Source organism: Atractosteus spatula, chromosome 11 (assembly GCF_055471065.1).
Source record: "Atractosteus spatula isolate fAtrSpa1 chromosome 11, fAtrSpa1.hap1, whole genome shotgun sequence".
Taxonomy (NCBI): Eukaryota; Metazoa; Chordata; class Actinopteri; order Semionotiformes; family Lepisosteidae; genus Atractosteus; species Atractosteus spatula.
In genome coordinates, this window is record NC_142716.1 from 8,574,250 (window position 1) to 8,596,073 (window position 21,824).

Sequence of the window (21,824 nt, forward strand, 5' to 3'; positions counted from 1 at the left end):
ACTGAAACCATGTGAATGAAATATCTTGCTCAAGGATATACGATTCTTTCCCATCTATATAGCGGGATCTTCTTCTGAGGCAATGGGAGTAAAATATCTCGTAATGTACAATTTAAGTGCCCAACCTGGAATTCAAAACTTCAACCTTCTAGTTATAAATCCAGAGTCCTAACCACTAATCCATTCAGCTACCAAACTGAATTTGACAGTTTACTGTATTCCATTTTTTAAACTCGACATTTGATTCTTTTTGAACCAGTAACATGGAAATTGTAGGGCTTGTTGTGTAATGCATGTATTGAGGAATTGTTCTAAATTGTAATAATTTGGAATATTTTTTGATCACAGATAAATAGAATGTTATAATCCCAAATCATAACGCAAATTAACAAGGTTTTGGTGAAGATACGGGCATCTAAAAGAGTGTTGTTCGTATTTTGATTTCTCAGTCTTTTTGTACATGTATGTGTTCATTGAATTATATTGTGTTTTGAACAATAAAACAAAATTGTGGGATTCACACTGACAGCTGTTTTTGGTTAAATAACTATTTACTTTTCTTAGAATTCCTCACTTAGCCAAACATCTGCTTCACCCAAGACACGACTGCAAGCTGTCTGGAAAGCACCAAGCAATAATACCTTGGGTGATATTGAATTCAGGTTGATATTTTTTCTGTATTTGTCTACTTACAGGTACATAACTTTATAGTAGAATGTCATTGTTTAGTTTTATTTTAATCAAATAGTAAACTGTAGACATCAATATCACATTAAAGCCGAGCACTGGGACAAACAGAGCAATCAAGGTTTTAAATTCTTGTAATTTACGAAGTAAAATGAAGGCACATTTTCTCTACAATTTTGGAATATTTTTTATTTCCCAGTGCAACATTTGTCAAGGATTTTGAGACGTTTTGGGTCAAAGTGAAGAGCCCAACTGTTAAATCATCCGCTACCACATTATCTTTGAATTCTGTAAGTATTCTGGCTGTTAAAACACTATAATTACATTCCAGTACCTGTCTTTTCATATTTTTATGACCTCACTTGTAACATTCATTAAATACCTGCAGGCAGATGTTCCAGTCACATTATATGAATAGAATGTGCAGATCACTTTCAATGAGGAAACACTGGTGGATTTAGAGGATTAGAAGACGTTAGATGAATCCAGCTCTCACAAGAAGATAAACTAGATGATATGTATATATGTAGGCTGTCCATAAACTTACATGATAGGTGTTTGGATTTTTGCTGATATATGACGTTACATGCGGTCATTCTTTCTTTCCCCAGCTTCTTCAGCATTCTATACTGATTCTGCTAACCATGAGCCTCTCACTTTCCTGCAGGAAGTAGGAGTCAAAAACATGTAAAGTAGAGAACAGAAATTTTATTAGCATTTCAAATGTGTAATTAAGTCAAATTACTGTGTGAAAGAATGATTAAAATGTAGTATTTTCTATTTGTAAATAAAATAATGAGCATTTTAGGTCTCTTGGCTACTACATAAAAGTTTACTTTGGCTTATACCTGCAATAAAAGTACACTGCATGCCAGTTTAATATTGTATGTCCCATGTAATCAGATGTGCACAAGGGTTATCCATTCTGACTTTTGAATGGGCTAGCTGTGTGTTTAATAAGAGAAATAGGTGGAAGGATGTTCTTGTTTTCCTTAATAGGCACACAACCTTTAATAGTGGCATGGCAATTAATGGGAACATGCAGTACCATTGTAAGTGCAGCATTTAAATGTAGATGCTGAGGAATTTACTCACTGCAAATAGCTACAGTATAGAGACTAGATGATGTGGCAGTGAAGGAAACTAAGGGGGGGACTATGGCAAAAATTAGTCAAGACAGAAAACATGTTATTTTACTACGTATTCTCCAACACTCTGGACCGCTGGTCATTCAAAGCATTTCAATTTGAACCAGCTTTGTCCTGTACAACATTCTGTGGCTCTGAAACGTCTTTAAAGAACTCCGCAAAGATCACCTGTTAGGACCACATATCTTGGATTGGGGTTTTTAGAATTTCTTTTGCATATATCACTGTTCTGCCACTTACTCAAAATACCTGATTAACTTGTTTGTCCACATATGAAATGTCTTAAGGTCTGTGTCCTCATCTCTTTTAAAACCAAACAGAAAATCGTATTAGAAGGACAACAGGAATTTATAAAGCCATAGTGCTGAAGCACTACAATTGCATGAAAACTTCAAAGGCAGCTATTGTAAAAACAGGATCTGACTGGCTTGAATTCGCAAATGGAATCGCAACATACTTTTAATGCTGTTTTTAAGAAAGCCCTTCTAGGATTATCAAACAATACTATAGGTACATTTTCATGTACCTATTTCTTTCTTTCTCCGAGTCATCAGTTCAACAGCAATATTTATAGTATATTATAGTGATAAAAATACTCTATTTGAGAAATAGCTTGTAAAACTGAAATCCATGGTGAAGCTTTGCATATTCAAATTCTGTTTTAACACAGTTTGTAGGGATAATAGAAATACTTGGTGCTGCACACACATTTTAGTGGGGTAGGAGAAAAACTACAAGAAAACTCATATGCAGAATGTTTGTATAAGCATTCACCACATATTATGTAGTATAAAGTCACAATTTACTTTTTTTCTGTGCAAGTGTGGAAAAGGTTTTTAAATGGTTAAGTTATCACTCTACATTTCTGATGGATCTTAAACTGCATTCAGAATTGCACTTTGTGAAAGTGGACATCATATTCCACATTAATTTTCCCCCCAGAAAAGCAAAATGAGAAGCATAGCCGTAGTGGAGAATGCTATTTATATCAAACACCGCAGTAACAAGAAAAAATTTAAAAACAAGTATAACATACAGGCGAGACAGACAAGAAGATTTTAAACAAAAAGTACCACAGCAGGAGCACAACATACTTTTTGAACACAAACATTTAGTACATTATGAAATGGCAAACTGCATATTTGAATGAATTAATAAATATATTAAAAATCGTTATAATTAATGATGTAATGTCATGATCATTGCCAGAAAACCATCTTGCAAAAGAGCAAATGATGGAATATAAGGTATGAGGCCTTCTTTGAAACACTTGAATACTGACAGACAGCACATTTCTGGGGTTCCGTGAATCTTATTAAAGTGCTTAGTGGCTAAGAAACAGTGAACCGTGAACCCTGGTGAAATTCAAAATATTAAAAGGCTTGTAACTATCTCTTTGGTATTTCAACTATAAATGTAACAGAATACAGTATGAAACAATGGAAAACAACAAAATGTTCTGTACTTAAAATGGTGCACTTTAAGTTTACTGTGTTTTCTACCTAGTTTTAATTGGTTGTGATAGGTAAAATAACCTATTTAGGATTTTACAAAGCACAGTACCATTGTGTGCAGCAAATCTGTGTACTTATTCAGTAATTTCAAGGCAAATGATATAGCTGTTGTTCATACCTGTCCATTTGATATTACCTGTCCATTCTCAACATTACAATTTGTAAATGTTAAATCATGCATACTTTCAAGTAAAATAAAGTAGCTAGGATCTAAGCATTCAGAAAATGCTACTATTTGCTCCTCAGTGCAAATTCCAAAAAATGTATGACTATCTTTCCAGAATACTATTTGAAGCACATTTACAGGACACTAAATCTTCTTGAAACAGTCTTTAGCAAAAGCATGAGGAAACAAAGATCCCACCGAAAGCACAAAATCACCACCAAAAACTCAATTAACCACAAAACAGAACCAGTGCAGGAAGACTGGGGGGGCTTCTGGGAAATCACCCACAAACAGTGACTTCTCACAGGTCATGGAGGACTTCCAGGATGGTGGCGATCGACCAGGCCTGAGATTCACAGCTGAATGGACAGTACTGCCCATTCTCATTGGTCAGCTCTGGCAGACCCTTCCATGTAGACCTGAAAGAGAGAAAAAGTTTCCCCACACAGGAAAATATGAACATATTACTTTAGAGAACACTTTTCTCCCTGTTCTTGTTATAAACTGTGTTATAGGACGTATGGCCCAGGCTTTTTTGTTTTGGAGATATATAAGCTTCATAAAGTAAAGGCAAGTCTTACCCCATGTTCAGCTCTTTGGGCCCATAAAATAATTGCCAGTGATCACAAATTCAAACAGTCTTGTTGCACTGTGTCTTATGGAGCAACCGAAAGGTTTTGCACAAGGATGGGTCATGAACCATTAGTTATTAGAATGCGAGAGTTTCAAAATCAGTGACTATGTAGAGATGTAATGTAGACCAATAAAAGATATGTGATCACTTTTTAAAATGCACAAAACACATTTTGTGATTACACAAAAACATAATGCGAACAATCAGAAGGGGGCATTTGCACCGATTTCTACACAAACTACACAAAAGGTTTTGAGGTTAAAATAAAAAATAGCTTTAGGGACATTAAATGCACAGTTGTTAAAATTAAAACACAAAAGGACAAAAATTAAAATAACATGGATCCTGCACACTCAGATTTTTATTACATGTATTACCAAACAATGTATTTATTGCCTGCCTGGAGAGAAAGTGCATTCAGTTCTCTATTAAAAAACACAAAAAAATCACAAGGCCTACTTTTCCAGTTTATAAATGTTTTTTAGAAAGGTAACATGTCAGATTATGTTTAAAATTGTCATTTGTAAATATTTACATATTTTCGAACAAATGTGGTAATTACCAAGTCCTTTAGCCCTTTAGATTAATCAATTACATGTTTAGCCTGAACCATATCCCTAACCCTAGGGTTATATGCTTGTTTCACCTGGCTTTTTATTCATTCATAAATTGTCATTTTGCAACTCCTAAATTAAAGTACAGCATGGCCAAAAATGTTATCTTCTAGGTAAATTTAAAATTAAAACAAGAGCAGTGATAACCATTTCCATTAAAAAAAAAGCCTAAATTACGTAGGATTTGATAAAACTAAATAAAAGTGAAGTGCACTGACCTTATGTAAACAAAGTATCTTCAGTATAATCTAGACATAGTTCAGGTTCATAAGGGAGCAACATTTTCTGTTCTAAGTTCTGTTAAGAAATTGGTAGGCAGTTCCCAGTTTGGAGTCACTGTGAAATTAAAAAAAACCTACCTCTCCAAGTGAACGTAATGACGAGAAAGAACATTCTTCACAAGGTAGACTGTCTGATCATACATTTCCTGGCCCATTTTCTTTGAAAAGTAAATCTTGGCACGTAGAAAGTAGCCAACAGGCCAAAGCCATTCCTAAATGAAGAGGTATAGCACATTTACAGTGTTTACTCAATACATACAAAGGGGTGCACTAATCGGGTCTGAGATTAAAGTAAATAAATAAATGTAGTTTCTCCAAAAGTGAAAGACTACTTACAGGTCCTTGGTGGTAGTTAAAACCTTTAGAGATGTTGTAGTTGTTATTATCCAAGGCATTGTCATAAACACCACAGTACACCATGTCACTGTGAATATTAAACAGTCAGAAACAGTTAGAAACAGCTAAAATGTGTTTGGTGTTCAAGATCATAAGCAGATGTGTGGGGAAGGTTACATGGCTTGACTGTTTTAAAGATGACAGTGAAGTATTTTGTCAAGCTTACAGCAGCTCTCTCTTTCAGTGATATGAAAAAGCAGCAGTTATTGAAGGCATTTTCCCATTTAGTTGCATCATGGTGAAGTTCATGGGTTGTTACAGACCAAAGAAAAAAGGGATAATTACTCAGGATCTAAGGTCTTCATTCCCAGAGGTCCCAGGAGCTTCTTCTCAGCTATAGCCAGGGCCTCCCATGCCCTCTCTACAGTAAACAGCTCAGGAGCCTATCAAAACAAATAAACAAGAGAACTGGGCTGCGTGCTTGCTGGAGACATCCTACTGCATGCTTCAGGGAGTCAGAAGGTGTACAAAATAAGAAAACCCTTGCATGCAAACAAGATAATCTTCACAGCATCTGATTGATAAACAGTTTTCATTTGAAAATCTTCACAGTGTGTTACTAATGTTATTTCCTAGAAATGTTTTTAAACATCTATTGAAAGAAACTTTCAAATTTCACAGTTTCTTTTTGTAAAGACTCTGGCCCTAATAACATAATTCCACTTGGCCAATAGGTATTTTAATGCTTAGAACACACAACATCATGTACATAAAAACATACTCTAGACAGAAGTCCTGCAGCAATTGAAAACCACACTAATGTACATACAGTAGCTCAAACTAAGTGTTTAATTCAGTCTGAGGACAGCTTACCACCACCATGGCTATAGTGAAGTTGGGTCTGAGCTGGTAGTCACACCAGGGACTGGAGGCCCCATAACTATCCTTATAAATCCCTCTTTTGTGAACCAGGTCGTGATGCTTCTCATTAGGATCAGAGAGGTCCTTAGACACGTAGAACAGCTTCTCAAAATTCTCCTGGATGTTTCTGTTCCACTCGTCGTAGGACACCGTGACTTGCTTTCCTGTCCAAAGAACCCTTCAACTATTAGATGACTTAAAGACCCCTAGAAAGCATGCTGGATTCTGACCTAGACTACAGACCAGTTATTCCCAATCTTGGTCCTGAAGGACCACACACCTGCCGTTTTCATTCCAACCATGCTTAAGTACGTAATCATAACCTTAATTAAACTGACATATTGCTTGATTGGAATATCTGCCATTTTTTGCACTCAGTATTATGGGATTTTATTTTACTTATGAAATGCAATAGCTAAAAGTACCCAGACAGCTCAAATTAACCCTATTTTTAACGTATTAATTAAGGGTTCAGCTGTGTAATAGAGCTTGGCTAGAACAAAAACAAGCAGGTGTGTCCTCCAGGACCAGGATTGGGAGCTGATATAGACATGGTCAAAAGGGACCAAGCCACGTCATGTAATGTGACTTTTGACCTCCAGCACACAGAACCAATCTATTATACTGAGCAACAACACAGTGATGATGTGTATGTGCAGACAGATTGAACAACAGAGAAAGAAAACACAACAATTGTTTGCTTGACTGCTGAACAAGCCATGTTTATGACTGATCAGTAATGTCAGTGTCATATTCAACAACACAGTTTGGTCCTTTAAAGAGGAACAACTGTCTCATCACTGAAATGGCAGCCACACACTTAAGCTATAGTAAATTTAAATTGCCCTCCACTTCTCAAACTTTTGGAAAATGACCAAAGCAGATAAATTCATTTGGTGATTTTAAGAAGCAAAGACATAAATATTTTATGAGCAGATATACAGCATATGAAATTATTTTCATTCTGTTTTTAAAGGAAGTCCTTAGCTTTACTGTGTGCGTGGCTTCTGTTTGAATGAGTGTATGGTGGTGGCTTACCATCTCTCTGAACCACGACTGCAGCATAAGGGAACAACTTCTTCCGGTGCAGCTCTGCCAGCCAGCGCACCGAGGACTTACTGAGGCCTACGATCTCCACTGCTGACCCATCTCTGAAACAACACTGGGCTTGTTACACCTCATTATACATGCAGCCTTCCCAGAAACACACCACACTCAGAGCACATTTCAATTCAGCAAGACAAATTAAAACCAGTTAATTTCAGTTAAATCCAACTGAACATACACCCTCAGGCCTTGCAAAAGAAGCTACATTTCTATCGAAGCTAGGCAGAATCTCAGAGAGCTGGATTCAATGTATTGATTAGTTTTGCCTTGCCTTGGAGTAGCAGGAATTCCCTTGTTCTGAGCACTTTCACTTTCTCCCATCTTGTCCATCCATGTGCCACAGTTGTATCGATTTCCACCAGACACAAAACCAGTGTGAGGGTCAACTCTGGTTGTGACACTGAAACCTAAGAATAGAAGAAAAAATCTGAAAAACTATAGTAGCAACAGATCAATTACATCACTAAAATTCACGCCTGGTCCTGGAGGCCTGCTGTGTCTTCTGGTTTTCAATCTTTCCTGGACTTTTAATGACTTGATTTGAATCAACTGATCCCTTAATGGGTTGATGAGCGCATAGTTAACAGGTACTCACTGAGCATTATTATCTGAAAATCTGGTGGAAGACCTTCTGGTCTTCTTTAAGACCAGAAGGGAATATGCATTAATCATAAGATGTACTAAGAATATTGTATATTTAAATAAACAATGGAGCAGCAAGGTGGTATACTGGTTAGAATTGCTGCCTAACAGCTCGGGACCTTCAATTCTGGACTTGGGCACCTTCTGTGTAGAGTCTTCACGTTTTGCAACATGTCTGTAAGTCCTTTTGAATTCTTTTAATGGCTAAATGTTTATTAGCACTAAGTTATGAGCCATACATACCTTTCATTTTCTGATGCTCAGCTTTGGATGATTTAAAACTGGGAAACTAAGTGCGTCAACATGAAAACTGCAAAAATGCTTGCAGAAAAAAAGTCACATTACAAGACTGTCGAGTGCTGGGGACAGTCTAATAATAAATGCCTGTCAGAGACGAAGAGTTCCAGTCCAGCACCAATTATGTAATTAGGCTCACACCGCAGGAAATTCTACATTCTAGGGATGCATTCATGAATTCTCCAATATAATAGGGTCTCAACATTTGCAAGGGTTTAGTGCAGAGATACGTCATGTACAACTAACTTCACTTACGACAATGTAACATATTATGCATGGCTAAAACCCATAGGTCAGCCTCTTTTATATAACAATTAAAGCACTTATGCATGGGCTTTAGGTTAATTTATGAAACATTGATCCAACTGAAACTAACTACAGTGATCACAAACTTATAGTAATCGGCTAAACTAAACAACATGAATCCCTCCTTTGTGTCCAGTGGATGCCTGCACTTTCTCTCGGTTATCCCTGCTCCGTGATGAGCACTCCATACTGCGATGAAATGGGCAATAAAACTGCCAGTGAGCCTGTAAAGTCATCTTTATTCTGTTACTTTCCATGCCGCTGACACAGAACTGAGAGTGGTCTTTACAGTTGTAGCGGCAATGCTTGTTAATAAGACAGAATTAAGCGTTGGTATGCTGTCCTAAAGGAGGCATCATCTCACCCTCCATCTCTGTGGTGCAGCCACAGAGAAAGTATTCATGCAGGCTGATTTAAGATGTTTTCTTTTGATAAGGAACAAGCTCCCAGACGGGGATGCACTTAGCTAAGCCTGGCTATCATGATCAATGGTCACCCATTGGTGCCTATCAGTCTAGGGAGTGCCGAATGGACATCTGGACTGCATTCCTAAGTGTCAAGAGTAAGTGACTTATATCTCATCTTGACCAACCAATCAGGGACTGGCAGGGCGTGGTAATACCACGTGGGTCTCCAATGCCCGCCAAACTCTCAACCAATCAGCACACATCTGGGCCTTGGTCAAAAAGGGAGTGCAAGCTCAGATCGGGGCTCTCCTTGGCCATTTTCGCGCATCCTCAGAGACAATCACGTGACAACTGCTGTTGTCTGCAAAAGGACTTGGACTTTGTTCTAAGCGCGAGGCCGAGGATCCCGTACGTACTCAGAATATACCAACGTGAATGCTCCGCTTGATCAACAGCAGCCTACAGTTGGACCCTCGTCGACAACCTGAATAGCTTATTCAGAAGCAGCGCTGGACCGGGAACGAACCAGCTTCTTCCCAGGCAAAAGAGTGACTTGTGAGGACTCGCGGTGCAGAGACTTTCTACTAGCCAGCCGTACTGCTGGTAGATCCCCTCGGAGCAACGACTGCCCTGCGCGCCGCAGTCAGATTCCTCCGCCCGTCCTACTCCGAGCTGCGCCTTGACTGGTTGGCCGGTAGCCAGAGGATGCCGACACAATGCCCATTGGACAACCGCTGCAACAGAGGCTGCAACAGAGCCTGTCAGCTGGTTTGGTGTTCGTGCCGGGAGATTCCAAATCCATACACAGTGGATAAGTAAACCCCATGTTCTACATTGCGTCTCGAGAATTCAATTGTACCTCAACACAAGTTGTTATCAATTTAATTCATGAGTAATGTATTTACTTCCGAGTTTAGAGTAACAGTGGGTAATAACACTGATTAGCGATTTGGTAACCGAACGATATATATTGACATATATTCTCTGTTGTGTATCTCTTTGTGTTTGCATGTCTTCGAGATTATATACCTTGTATATTGATAACCCTCACAGTAAGGTCTGCCTCTCGTATCCAGGCAGACTAGTATATCTTTGGTGCACAATTTATATTAATAAATGTATCTGGTGTATTGAACCCGTGTGTGTGCGTTGTTAGTTGTTCTGACGATTGATTTTCTAAAAGCTACAATGAACAACCTCGTGATTACTGTTACAATTAATAATTGTCTCAGTAAACCCATCAAACCACTACACAGTACAAAAACAAGATTACACTGAGATGTGGATGCTGGCTAGTGGGTACTCAGGTATGGGGCAGGGAAAAGCTCTCTCACTAGCTAGATTCATCTCAGTCAGTCGTTACACTCTTCTTCCACCCAAGGCCATGCAGGCCAGACCAAAACGTGTGAATAAGAAGATTCGCAAAATGTTAAATTTGCAGATGTTGAGACCCTACTGTACATGGAATGTGGAACATGTTCATAAACATATCCACATCCACAGAGGGGGCAAGCTTGTTATCAATTGATCTTAAAGATTAGTATGTCTTTAGGACCTTTAAGAGATTTTTTTCTATACATCACCAAACACTGAACAGAGATCAGTTCTCATCTGCAATGGGCACCTTCATCCCTCATGTTTCGGTCCAGCTGGGGGCCAGCGTTCCTCTCTCTGAATTCTATTCCCTGCATATGTCGCTGCATTGCCTCTTGAATTACATCGTACAAAGGCTGGTCCTAGGAGACAACACCACATAGTTCATATATGCCGTCTGCTACAGATGATGAAGACTATGACATCTTAGGACAGAAACAAAAACAACTTTCTCCTTGTTACTATCTGGGAAATGCATTACTATACTATACAAAAAATAACTGAAACTATGAAAATGATGAAAACATAACAGAACATTTAAACTACATCAAAGGTACAGTAGGTTTCTGAGCTACAGTCATGTGAAAAAGAAAGTACACCCTCTTTCAATTCAATGGTTTTACACATCAGGGCATAAATAACAATCGTCTGGTCCTCACCAACTTCTATAATTAGACAAATATAGCCTCAGATAACAGATTCACTATGTCATTATTTATTCAACAAAAAGTAAGCCAAAATGCAGAAACTGTGGAAAAAATTAAGTACACCCTTACTGCTTCCATAGGAATTAAGAAGGGAATCAGCAGCCAGGTTCTGCTGATCAAATGCACGTGATTAGTTGATCATCAGGAAGTGTGACCACCTCTATAAAAGCAGAACTTTTGGCAGTTTGGTGGTCTGGAGCATTCAGATGTGCGTTAACACCATACCAAGGAGAAAAGACATCAGCAGTGAACTCGGAGAAGCAATTGTTGCAGCTCATCCATCTGGGTTAATCTGGGAAATGGATTATACGGCCATTTCCAAACAATTTGAAATTCATCATTCTACAGTGAGAATGATTTTTTACAAATGGAGGACATTCAAGACAGTTGCCAATCTTCCCAGGAGTGGATGTCCCAGCAAATTCACCCCCCCCCCCCCCAAGGTCAGACCATATACTGTAATGCTCAGAGAAATCACAAAGAACCCAGGAGCTACATCTAGGGATCTATGTGCCTTGGTTAACATGTTAAATTTTAAAGATCATGACAATAGTATCAGAAATAGACTGAAAAAGTCAGACTTTCATGGAAGGGTAGCCAGGAGAAAGCCCCTTCTCTTCAAAAAGAACATGGCAGCATGGCTTAGGTTTGCAAAGTTGCATCTGAACACACCACAAGATTTCTGAAACAAAGTGGAGATGTTTGGTCATTAGGCACAATGCCATGTTTGGCGAAAACCAAACACAGCGTATCACCACAACACCTCATACCAACCGTTAAACACGGTGGTGGAGGGGTGATGATTTGGACTTGTTTTGCAGCCACAGGACCTGGGCAGCTTGCAGTCATCGAGTCGACCATGAACTCCTCTTTACACCAAAGCATTCTAGAGACAAATGTGAGGCCATCTGTCCGACAGCTATGTCATGCAACAGGATAATGATCCCAAGCACACCAGCAAATCTACAACTGAATGGCTGAAAAAGAAAAGAATCAAGGTGTTGGAATGGCCAAGTCAAAGTCCAGACCTCGACCCCATTGAAATGCTGTGGCAGGACCTTAAGAGAGCTGTGCACAAATGAATGCCCTCAAACATCAATGAACTGAAGCAATGTTGTAAAGAAGAGAGGGCCAGAATTCCTCCAAAACGATGTGAGAGAGTGATAAACTCATACAGAAAATGATTACTTCAAGTTATTGCTGCTCAAGGTGGTTCTACAAGCTACTGAATCATAGGGTGTACTTAGTTTTTCGCACATGGCTTCTGCATTTTGGCTTTTTTTAGTTAATGTGTTGTTTGTCACTTGAAGTTAGATTTACCTAATTTTAGGACCCGGTAAGGACCAGATGATTTTTTGTTATGTCCTGACATATAAAACCATAGAACTGAAAGAGGGTGTACATTCTTTTTCACATGACCGCATGCAAGTGAAGCAAAACAAAATATCAGATTTTGAGAAGGCACGGTTACCAACTCCTGAACCAGACTACAGACTAAAAGAGCACCAAATATTTGTTTAACTTAAGAAAACAAGCTTTTATTACAATATCACAGCAACACCTGAATTGAAACCACAACAGATATCAGGTTATAAAGGCTTATTATGCTGCTATACATCCTACTTTCTGTGCTGAAATACAACAATAGTATTATTTTTACAAGAGCAGTCCATTTGTGGGAGGTAAACAAAATATCCACCAGGAGCTGCTCTATGGTGACTTATTGTTTTTCAAGAATGCAAACCTCTCATGTATAAATTTATTTTCTTCAAAAAACAAGAATAGCTTGAACAAAAAAGTTATTTACACTATCCATGTAAATTATGTGTTCTGATGACAGGAAAGGTACACTACTTGTGAAAAACAACCTTTAATACCGTACCCAATTTGAAGAACGTTGTATTTCCTCATTGTAATATTGTAATAAATACTGACCTGCTGAAACATACTGTATTTGTCTGCATGTAAATATTAACTTTGAATTCTGGGAACAGATGTGGAATTAGCTCTGACCATTTCATAAAATGAGGAAGCAGAACAACCTAAACGGATGCGTTTTAATTTTGTGACATACCTTTTAATTAATGTCACTTCTCCTCGTCTTATGAAAAGGTCAGACCTAGACAGGATGCATTTCTATAATTCAAAGCCTGTTCTTAATAAGGACCACACAATCCTCACAATTTGAGTTCCTTACAAAATAAATGCCAAGATTTGTCAATGTAAAACCTCTAAAGTAATCAATGCTGGTTTTGGGAAACTGTGAATAAACAGAGAAAAAAACAGTCATCCCAGACAAAAACAGTTCTAATTTTATTCTAATGGCAACTACTTTTCAATTCAAATATCTGAATCACACTTGAAGTGTCATTATTCAAAACATATACCATATATTGTAGGCAAATATAATTCATCAACCACCCAGAACTTGCCCCTGTGTTTTATGTGATCTCAGGAATTCAAAGAACATCAACATTCTCACCACTTTTCCAGCTGGCTGTGGCTCAGAGTCGTCAGTGGGGTACATCCTGGAGACTGGGCATTTTAGGATTTCAGTTCCATTGGGAACAATGTTACAGTAGTCTTGGATGCACTGAAGCCACCACCAAACAGCATCGCGACAATTGTACCTGGAATAGGTACCCTGGCCAAGCAGGTTTGGAATCAGACCATGTCTCAGAGTACCGGCAAAAGCAAGAATAATATTCCTGAGAAGAAAAAGAATAGTTGGTTCATTACTTACCAGTAAAAATAGCTTACAATACCGATTTGTGTATGTTTTTTAGGTGCCCAAAGCTCAATTAATCTATATATTTTTAGATGGTTCAGAGATATAATTTTGGAGCTACCTAATGGCTTTATAAAATGCCATAAAATCTGTGAAACACACTAGAAAGAGTGACTTTGCATAAACAATGTGACAACCCATAAGAAATGCATAGAATTACATTACTTGAAATACATATTTATAATTTCTCTGGCAGATCATTTCCATCTTTATTTTTAGTTAGTCCCCAATTGCTGCCAAACAGGCTTTTGTGATAAATTATTGTTATGTCCTGTGTAAAATGGGATTTTACAGACTGCACAAAAATGTATCAAATTAGTCAATCGCCCCAGCTTTCTACTGCAAAGAAATGTCATGCATCAAACTGCTTCAGGTGGACATTGGTAAGGTGTGTGCACATGAAATCTGAGCAGGAAACTGTGCATAGCAAACAAGAAAATGTACAGTATGTCTCCAAATAAATATTTACCTGAAACCAATGAGACAACTGTATTCTCTTACATCATGACTACATAGTTCGCATCAGGTGTGAAAATGACTCAGCAGACAAAACTGTTTCTTCTTTCAACTTTCCAATGTTGTGCTTTTCAACAGGTTACCTTTAGTTATTCCATTACGACATCACTAACTCGATTTAGTTCACTAAATCAGGTTTTACACTGGCTACCACCGTATTCACCAAGACAAAGACGGAAAACCAGATTTTTAGTATATGCCGTATGCAGGCTTTTAGCACGCAGAAGAATTTCATGAAAAGAGGACTGAGCAAAATAAGTACTCAATAAAAATTCAAAATGTATAGTCAACATATTACTCATATATATCTGTAAAAGTTTTGAGAATGTTCAGTCCTTAAACTTTTCATACTATTTTAGTATTGTATTTACATTGATCAGAAATGCTTTTTTATCTAGGGTTTCTCTGAATGCAGAGGAACATCTGGATTCAGAAAGGAAAATGTCATCCAGCTAACTGTGTGTTTATGAGATTTTTCATGGGAGAAAAACATTAACTACGAGTGATACAAAAATCAAAAACACATTAAAGACCTACAACTTCTGCACTAGTTAAGTTGAATTTACATTTAAAGAAAATTCTAACATTGAAGAATAAGAATTTTAAAATCTGTCTTGGTGAATTAAAGGTTAGAAATATTAGTCTGATGAACTAACCGGGCCTCAAGGTATCGCCCAGTAACTAGCATCAGTCCTCGTAGGGCAATGAACGTGTCTCGTCCCCAGCACCGGAAAATTCCAGAAGAGAAGTGTGGCAGACCTTACGGTACAGAAGAGAAAGTGAAACATTAATATAAATTTTCAATCGAAAATTTATCCATTAAATCACACTCTAAAATGAAAATGGAATAGAAGTATTTAAATGTTTTTTATGAAGAAATATTGTTTTTTGGGGGGGGGGGGTTATGTCTCTCACCAGCAGCTAAGGAGACGCAGCACTGCTCTTTCTCCTTGGTGATGTCATTCAGACGGTATGGCACCCCCTGCAGGGCGGGGGATAGTGGAGGCAGGGCAGGGAAACGGCCTACGCCACACATCTGAACGGAGCCCAGAGCCAGGAGCTTCACAAACGTGGACCCATTCTGAACGAAACTGAAAACCAGACCCAGCAAGTGTAAAAAAACCTTTTTAAATTGGGAAAGAAAGGCTTTGCAATTAGGGCTGCTGTTAAGCAGACAAACATTTCAAACTTAGAATTGAAAAATTCATTCTCATGTTCAATGCATGTGGACTGGGTTTTACACCACAGTAATTTAAAAACAAACAAATCCATAATAAATTAAGAAAGAGATATTATGCCTTCAGAGAATTCCCCACATGGCAGTCTATATTCTTGTTTAACAATGTAATAAGGCATAATATGCTTTTATTTTTGGATTTGTGACATTCTCAGATTAAAAGCCATTGACTTGGAAAGAATAGTTGTCCCTTTTTAGGTTTTAATTTTCCTTTCAAAAAGCATGTTATACTGATCACTCAAACCTTGACATCTGTTTCCATGCGACATCCAAAAGGTTGGTATAGACCCCAACAAGAATGGCGTCAAAATAGCACGGGATGAGATAACGAGGAAGGTGTTTCAGGTATGCAAACACGGCTTGAAACCACTTTCCAACCTGTTGAGAGAAAACCTTGCAGCCTTATATTGCATTAACTGCTAAATCATTTCAATAAAACATGCAGAAAATGAAAGGCACGCCAAAAACTTCATTATATAAAAATTATATGATCCACAATAAACACAAAAAACTGTTACAATGCCAATCTGCGCAGCATGTTAACTCATTATTAAATCCTTTAACGATGCAAGTTCCTACAGTCTGCCTCTTGCAAGCCCTCATTTATTTAATAGATGCTTAAGCAGGAGAGCGAAACACACACCATAAATGACTCTTCTGTAAATCAAAGGGAGTTGTGAGAAAGAATGCTGCACAGAATGCTGCCAGGTGACACTACTTTGGGGAAAAAAAGGTCAGATTTTGCAGAACAAAATGCTTTGGTACTGTAGATCTTTGTCTCTTGCAAGCTGCAAATAAAAAAAAACCTTTAAAGGGAAAACAGCTATAAAACATTTAAAAGAAAGTTTCACTGTGTATCAATATAATGCTTCATTTTCAGAACAATTATGCCAAAGATGAATGTCAAATGAAATACAATATCATACAGCAGTAACTTGCCAGCAGCCATATCACTCTACAACTCACAACTGGCAACCCATTGAAGCTAAGCAGGTGTGAGCCTGGTCAGTACCTGGACGGCAGACCACCTTGGGAAAAACTATGCTTGCTGCTGGGATCCCCATTTCCTGTAAAGTGCTTTGAGTGGAGTATCCAGAAAAGCGCTATATAAGTGTAAGTAATTATTAATTATTATTATAACTACAGGTATGTATTGTACACATACTCAGGGAAAGGCGACAGATATTACCTCGCCCAGGGTGCCACCTCTGCTCACTAGACGGTTGCTCACATAGTCAATCATCCAGTCTCCTGTTCTCAGGTTGTCACAGAATGGATGGCCCAAATCATTCTTAGGCCGGATTTCCGCCATTACTGACATCAGACCTGGGTACCGCAGAGATGTATGAAAGAACACAAACGTGGGCCGACGCTATTCACAATGCAAGTAATAACTAAAATGGGCGAAGTTAAATGTGTTTTTATAAACCTGGCCATTGTAGGTACTCATTATAGACTCCATTTATGTACCTTGAAGGCCAGCATACTTCAGCGACGTCCATGATGGGATATTATAGCAACCTCCTCCATCTTCCTGCTCTTCAGCATCACAGCGAAAAAGCAGCACATTCAAGTCAGCTAGGGTCAGCTTTGATGCGATACTGTAGCATAAAGAGGAAAACAAATGAAGTAGCAGAGCTGCTGCATTCTGCACAGGTCAATTTAAACTGAACTGATACTATTGTATAGAAAATGCATGCAACTGCAAGATGGACTTGTGGACATTGACATGGTATGATTTTGGTTCACAGCATATTAGAGGATATTGAAGATGAAGGGGGGAAAAATGTACAAAATGAAAAACAGAACAGCAACTTACGACGCAAATGGTGTTTTGAGTATGGCCTCTGCTTTGTCATCAGGGAGACTGCCAGATTTGAAATGAGGGCTAAACTGAATAAGGTGATTCCTGAGTAAACTAACCACTTCTTGGGCTTTTGGGTCCAAGCTCACTCTGTGAAAAGAGAAGTGGGAAAACGGAATTTGTGTAAATCACTGACCGTTTCAGCAGGGATTACCCCTGACCAATACATAACATGCAGTTATGTTATAACTGCAACACAGCTGTCAGAAACTATGAAATTCAGACTCTTGCTCAAAAGCCCAGGAGTAAGCAGACAAGTATTTTAAAAATGCATCACACGATATAGGAAATAAATTCTTCAAAACTATATGCAGTATGGGAGTCATTAAAGGCACAACACATGATTAAAGGGTAACACACCCTAACCCTTCTGTCACCTGATAAACACACCCATGTCTGTTGTCTACTGAAGGAATATCTGTCCAGTCATTCAGGCTGTCTTTGTTACTTTTAATCCTAGTTTTGGTGATACTCCCTGTAAAATCATGACATTTGCAAGTCACAATGGTGCTTTTTACATGCTTGTATTATTACAGTCTTATTCCAACAAAAACTTGTAGAACATTTTTGCCACTTTTCTCTGATAAATCAAAAACACATAAGAAAAATCTTGACATAAAATTAGGTAAAATATACCTGTCACAGGTACTTTTATAGAGTATATTGTCAGAGGTAAAGCATAAATATGCTTATATGCTAATATTTATGCTTTACCTCTGACAATATACAGTATGTGGGCTCCTATGTGTTTTAAACTAACAAGAAATAAAGCAAAGCAATTTCCTGTTTTGCTGTGGCTGACGTCCGTCTTGTGATATTTTACCTGAACACAATCACACTTCCAGGCGACAAGTGTTCAAACACAATTTCCTGCACAAACTCGTGGCGACCCTTGGATGTCACTTCGGCCTGTTTCACAATCTTGCTGTCTTTCAGCTTCAAGAAAACAAAAATATTGCATCTCATGACGAGTACTGTACAGTAGACACACGAAATATTTTTACCCGAATCTGCTTGGCGCCGAAAAAAATCCAAATACTGTAAATGAAAAATCAAATAATGCGGGACGTTTCTCCAGTGTTTTCTTTATCGTGCGCCATCGCGCTCAATATGGCTCGTAAACCGAAAACACGTACTGTATAAAGGGAAAAGGTAAGTCAAGACAACTTATGTTGTATTACTGTTTTCATAATACTTTACATATATACACATAATAAAACACTTACGATTTAATTTACTTGTTTAATTGAGGGGAATAGGAGGGTTGAAGAGGGGTGTTCTGATAGTATGTGATTTTGGGTATACGCGCTATGTCAGGAACCAAACTACCATGTAAAATGCAAGTCTACTGTATTTTACATTTTAATCAATCCATCCATCTTCTAACCACTTCTTCCAATTCAGGGTCGCAGGGGAGCTGAAGTCTATCCCAACAAGCAATGGGCACATGGCAGGGGACAGATGGGCGCAAACATGTACACAGTCACACCGGGGCCACTTTTCCCAAAATCCAACCTACGAGTACCACTTTGGACTGTGGAAAGAAACTGGAGCACTCCGAGGAAACCCATACAAACAAGGAGAGATACTCACGGCAAATAGGACCCCAGGTCTGAAAATGAACCCAGGGCCCCAGCAGCACAGGGCAGCAATGCCAACCACTGTGCCACCATTCCACCCATAATGGTTAATAACTGGGACACTACTTTAAACAGGACTTCTGGCACTCCAGAACACAAGAGAAAAAAAAAAACACAGGTTTAAAAAGTAACTTAATTCTCTTTGCTATTTGTTTAAACATCATGCCAGATTTTTTTTTCAGGTAGCAAGACTTGTATTGGACATTATATCCATTCTGTTCAACTGTAATTATACAATTCCCAGTCTGCTAATGTTACCTGAATATGCTCTGTAATTTCCACAGTGTAATCAGGCATGCCATTAATACTCTTCTCATCTTTCTTATATGAGCCAGCATTTCTTTCAATGGTCCGGGCCTCAAGCACAACTTCTTCTATTTTACCTAGAGGACACAATTAAAGTTACTTTACTTTCAGATATACAGAATGACGGCTGATACCTCAACCAAGGAAGGTTGATTTTTATCATAGACCTGTCCTGCAGGAAGGTGCGTACAGTACAGTATGTGGGAAAAAAAAAATCAAAAAGATAACACTGAACACGACAATGTCAAGAAGGAGGGGAGGTTACAAGCTGATGATATCTGTCCAGGAATGATTTAAGAAGAGGGTATTAGGGCTATTCATATAAAAAAAGATCAGACCTGCACAGGACGTGACCCTGGCTAGGATTACTTTCTGTACCAGAAATGCACTATCAAAGACACAGAAATAAAAAAGACCAGACCCGATTCCTTCTTAAGTGTTTTTTTGCAATGAAAGCATTTACCTGGGATGCACATGGGAGGCACATCATTCCTGTAGAAGGAAGTCTTGGGGTTCCTGAAGGCTGTACGTGACACAGCCACTACTGACTGGTGTGTACTGGGGCAGTGCCTGGTCACTGATACAATGTCTTCATCCACCTGATCCACATAGACCTGAGGGCAACACACAACTTGCCAGCACTGGGAAATTTCACATTTGTGCAGCACAACCTTCTATTTCTACCTTACAGAAAAAGACACTGCAGCTCAAAGCCGATTGCAAGGTCTTCCAACATTCTCATAATTATTAAAACCTTATGCCTCAAAACTAAAGGACAATCTATCCACAAATGCAGAAAATATATGACAATTTAAATGTATGACTTACATTCTTGATTTCAGTTGTACTGAAACATTTTATAACTATAAAGCATAGATTGTGGCATTTTATATATATATATATGCTTTACTATATCTACATTAAATATTATCTGTTAGATGACAAGGTGTGAATGCTTAGAAAAGAACCTTCTAATACTGAAAAGGGAACTGGGGAATGTGAGGATTGCCGTATCTGCAATATCAATATTTTAATTTACACCTCTTTTAGGTCAGTTAAGGAAATATTACTTTTCAAGTCCTGGATAGACATCAAGGCCCACCCACCTGAATGAAGCCCTTACTGGCCAGCACTTGATGCAGCTTGTTGAGGGCCAGTTTCCCTGCGATAATACCACTCTGACGGTTAACCTCCCCTGGGGATGAAGGCTTTGCTTTAGGATTCCATTTGCAATACAGCCTTTCCTCTTTAACAACGGAGATCTGATCAAAAGAGAGGGCGAAGTGCAAATTACATACATGAACTGTGAACTTAATTTTGTAAAAACTTTATTAAAAAATGTAGAACAGTGGATAAGCAAAGGCTGCTCAGGGACCAAACACTAAAAAAAAAATTTGACAAACAAGTTTATACTCAAAAGGTGGTAACCAATCCCAAGTGGTTTAATTTAATTAATCGCTGAATTCTGACTTGTACTTGATACTGGGAGTAGGATATTAAACCTACAGAACCTTTCCTGTTAGGACAGAGTAATGAGGAGGGATGCCCAACTGTCCTCATTATGGGGACCAGGGATTTAACCTTCAAGTGTTAGGGAGATCAGATCCGGAAGAAACAGATCCAATTAATATTCATTTACAGCACGACTTACAGAACCATACGTACTAGCACTATAATTTTGCTAGGTTTTATGATGAACCTAATTTCAAGACATTATGAAAGTTTCGATGTCGTTTTAACACTCTGAAACGGTATTTGTCGATTGTGGTTATAAAGAAGGTGTGAATACATGATCACAGACCTGATGAGGAACCATCTCGTCGTAACCTCTAGTGCTGCCAGTGGCACAGCTAGCCATGGACACTATTGCCGAACTAGGGAGAGAATCATACGCAGAGCGCAGCTGGAACAAGAAGAAAATTTAAACACACTCATGTCAGGGTCACCTTCTGTCATATCTATCTATAGATGTCCCCTTCTCCAAAACAGGAGAGCTGTCATTGTGTGAACCTAAAAGAAAAATACTGAACTACTTACATTCTAACACTCCAATATTATAAGTTTTCAAATTTCTAAACCTGACTTTCATTCATTTGACTCTAGAGCCATGAAAAAGTTCAAGGTGAATGTATGCAAAGATTAGTTCTAATAAATGTTCAGGTTTATTATTTATTTGAAAAAAATTAAATTAATCTCCCATGATTATTTGCGATTCAGAGCAGTACAATGGGAGAAGTCTTTCTAAAGTTCTTTACGTTTTAAGTTGAATTTGAAATTTTTCATATCATGGAACTGCAAGACGGTAAAACCGGATAAGATTAAGTGGATAAGA

At 38.3% G+C, this 21,824-nt stretch overlaps 1 protein-coding gene across 3 annotated transcripts in view; it reads right to left on the minus strand.

The window, feature by feature from the left end:
- Nucleotides 1–2,802: 2,802 nt before the first annotated feature.
- agla (amylo-alpha-1,6-glucosidase and 4-alpha-glucanotransferase a) overlaps nucleotides 2,803–21,824 on the minus strand; it is a 31,759-nt gene continuing 12,737 nt past the window's right edge. For all 3 annotated transcript variants that reach the window (XM_088927347.1, XM_088927349.1, XM_088927348.1), the window contains exons 15-34: nucleotides 21,294–21,395; nucleotides 20,599–20,754; nucleotides 19,956–20,106; nucleotides 19,445–19,569; nucleotides 18,370–18,482; nucleotides 17,502–17,636; nucleotides 17,153–17,283; nucleotides 16,872–17,008; nucleotides 15,927–16,060; nucleotides 15,361–15,536; nucleotides 15,102–15,204; nucleotides 13,624–13,849; nucleotides 10,685–10,796; nucleotides 7,680–7,815; nucleotides 7,340–7,452; nucleotides 6,254–6,465; nucleotides 5,726–5,823; nucleotides 5,381–5,468; nucleotides 5,123–5,256; nucleotides 2,803–3,934 (exon numbers count right to left, since the gene is read on the minus strand). In XM_088927347.1, the coding sequence (XP_088783473.1) occupies nucleotides 3,817–3,934; nucleotides 5,123–5,256; nucleotides 5,381–5,468; nucleotides 5,726–5,823; nucleotides 6,254–6,465; nucleotides 7,340–7,452; nucleotides 7,680–7,815; nucleotides 10,685–10,796; nucleotides 13,624–13,849; nucleotides 15,102–15,204; nucleotides 15,361–15,536; nucleotides 15,927–16,060; nucleotides 16,872–17,008; nucleotides 17,153–17,283; nucleotides 17,502–17,636; nucleotides 18,370–18,482; nucleotides 19,445–19,569; nucleotides 19,956–20,106; nucleotides 20,599–20,754; nucleotides 21,294–21,395 (2,700 nt within the window). In that variant the 3' untranslated portion in view covers nucleotides 2,803–3,816. The remainder of the gene's footprint in view (nucleotides 3,935–5,122; nucleotides 5,257–5,380; nucleotides 5,469–5,725; nucleotides 5,824–6,253; nucleotides 6,466–7,339; nucleotides 7,453–7,679; nucleotides 7,816–10,684; nucleotides 10,797–13,623; nucleotides 13,850–15,101; nucleotides 15,205–15,360; nucleotides 15,537–15,926; nucleotides 16,061–16,871; nucleotides 17,009–17,152; nucleotides 17,284–17,501; nucleotides 17,637–18,369; nucleotides 18,483–19,444; nucleotides 19,570–19,955; nucleotides 20,107–20,598; nucleotides 20,755–21,293; nucleotides 21,396–21,824) is intronic.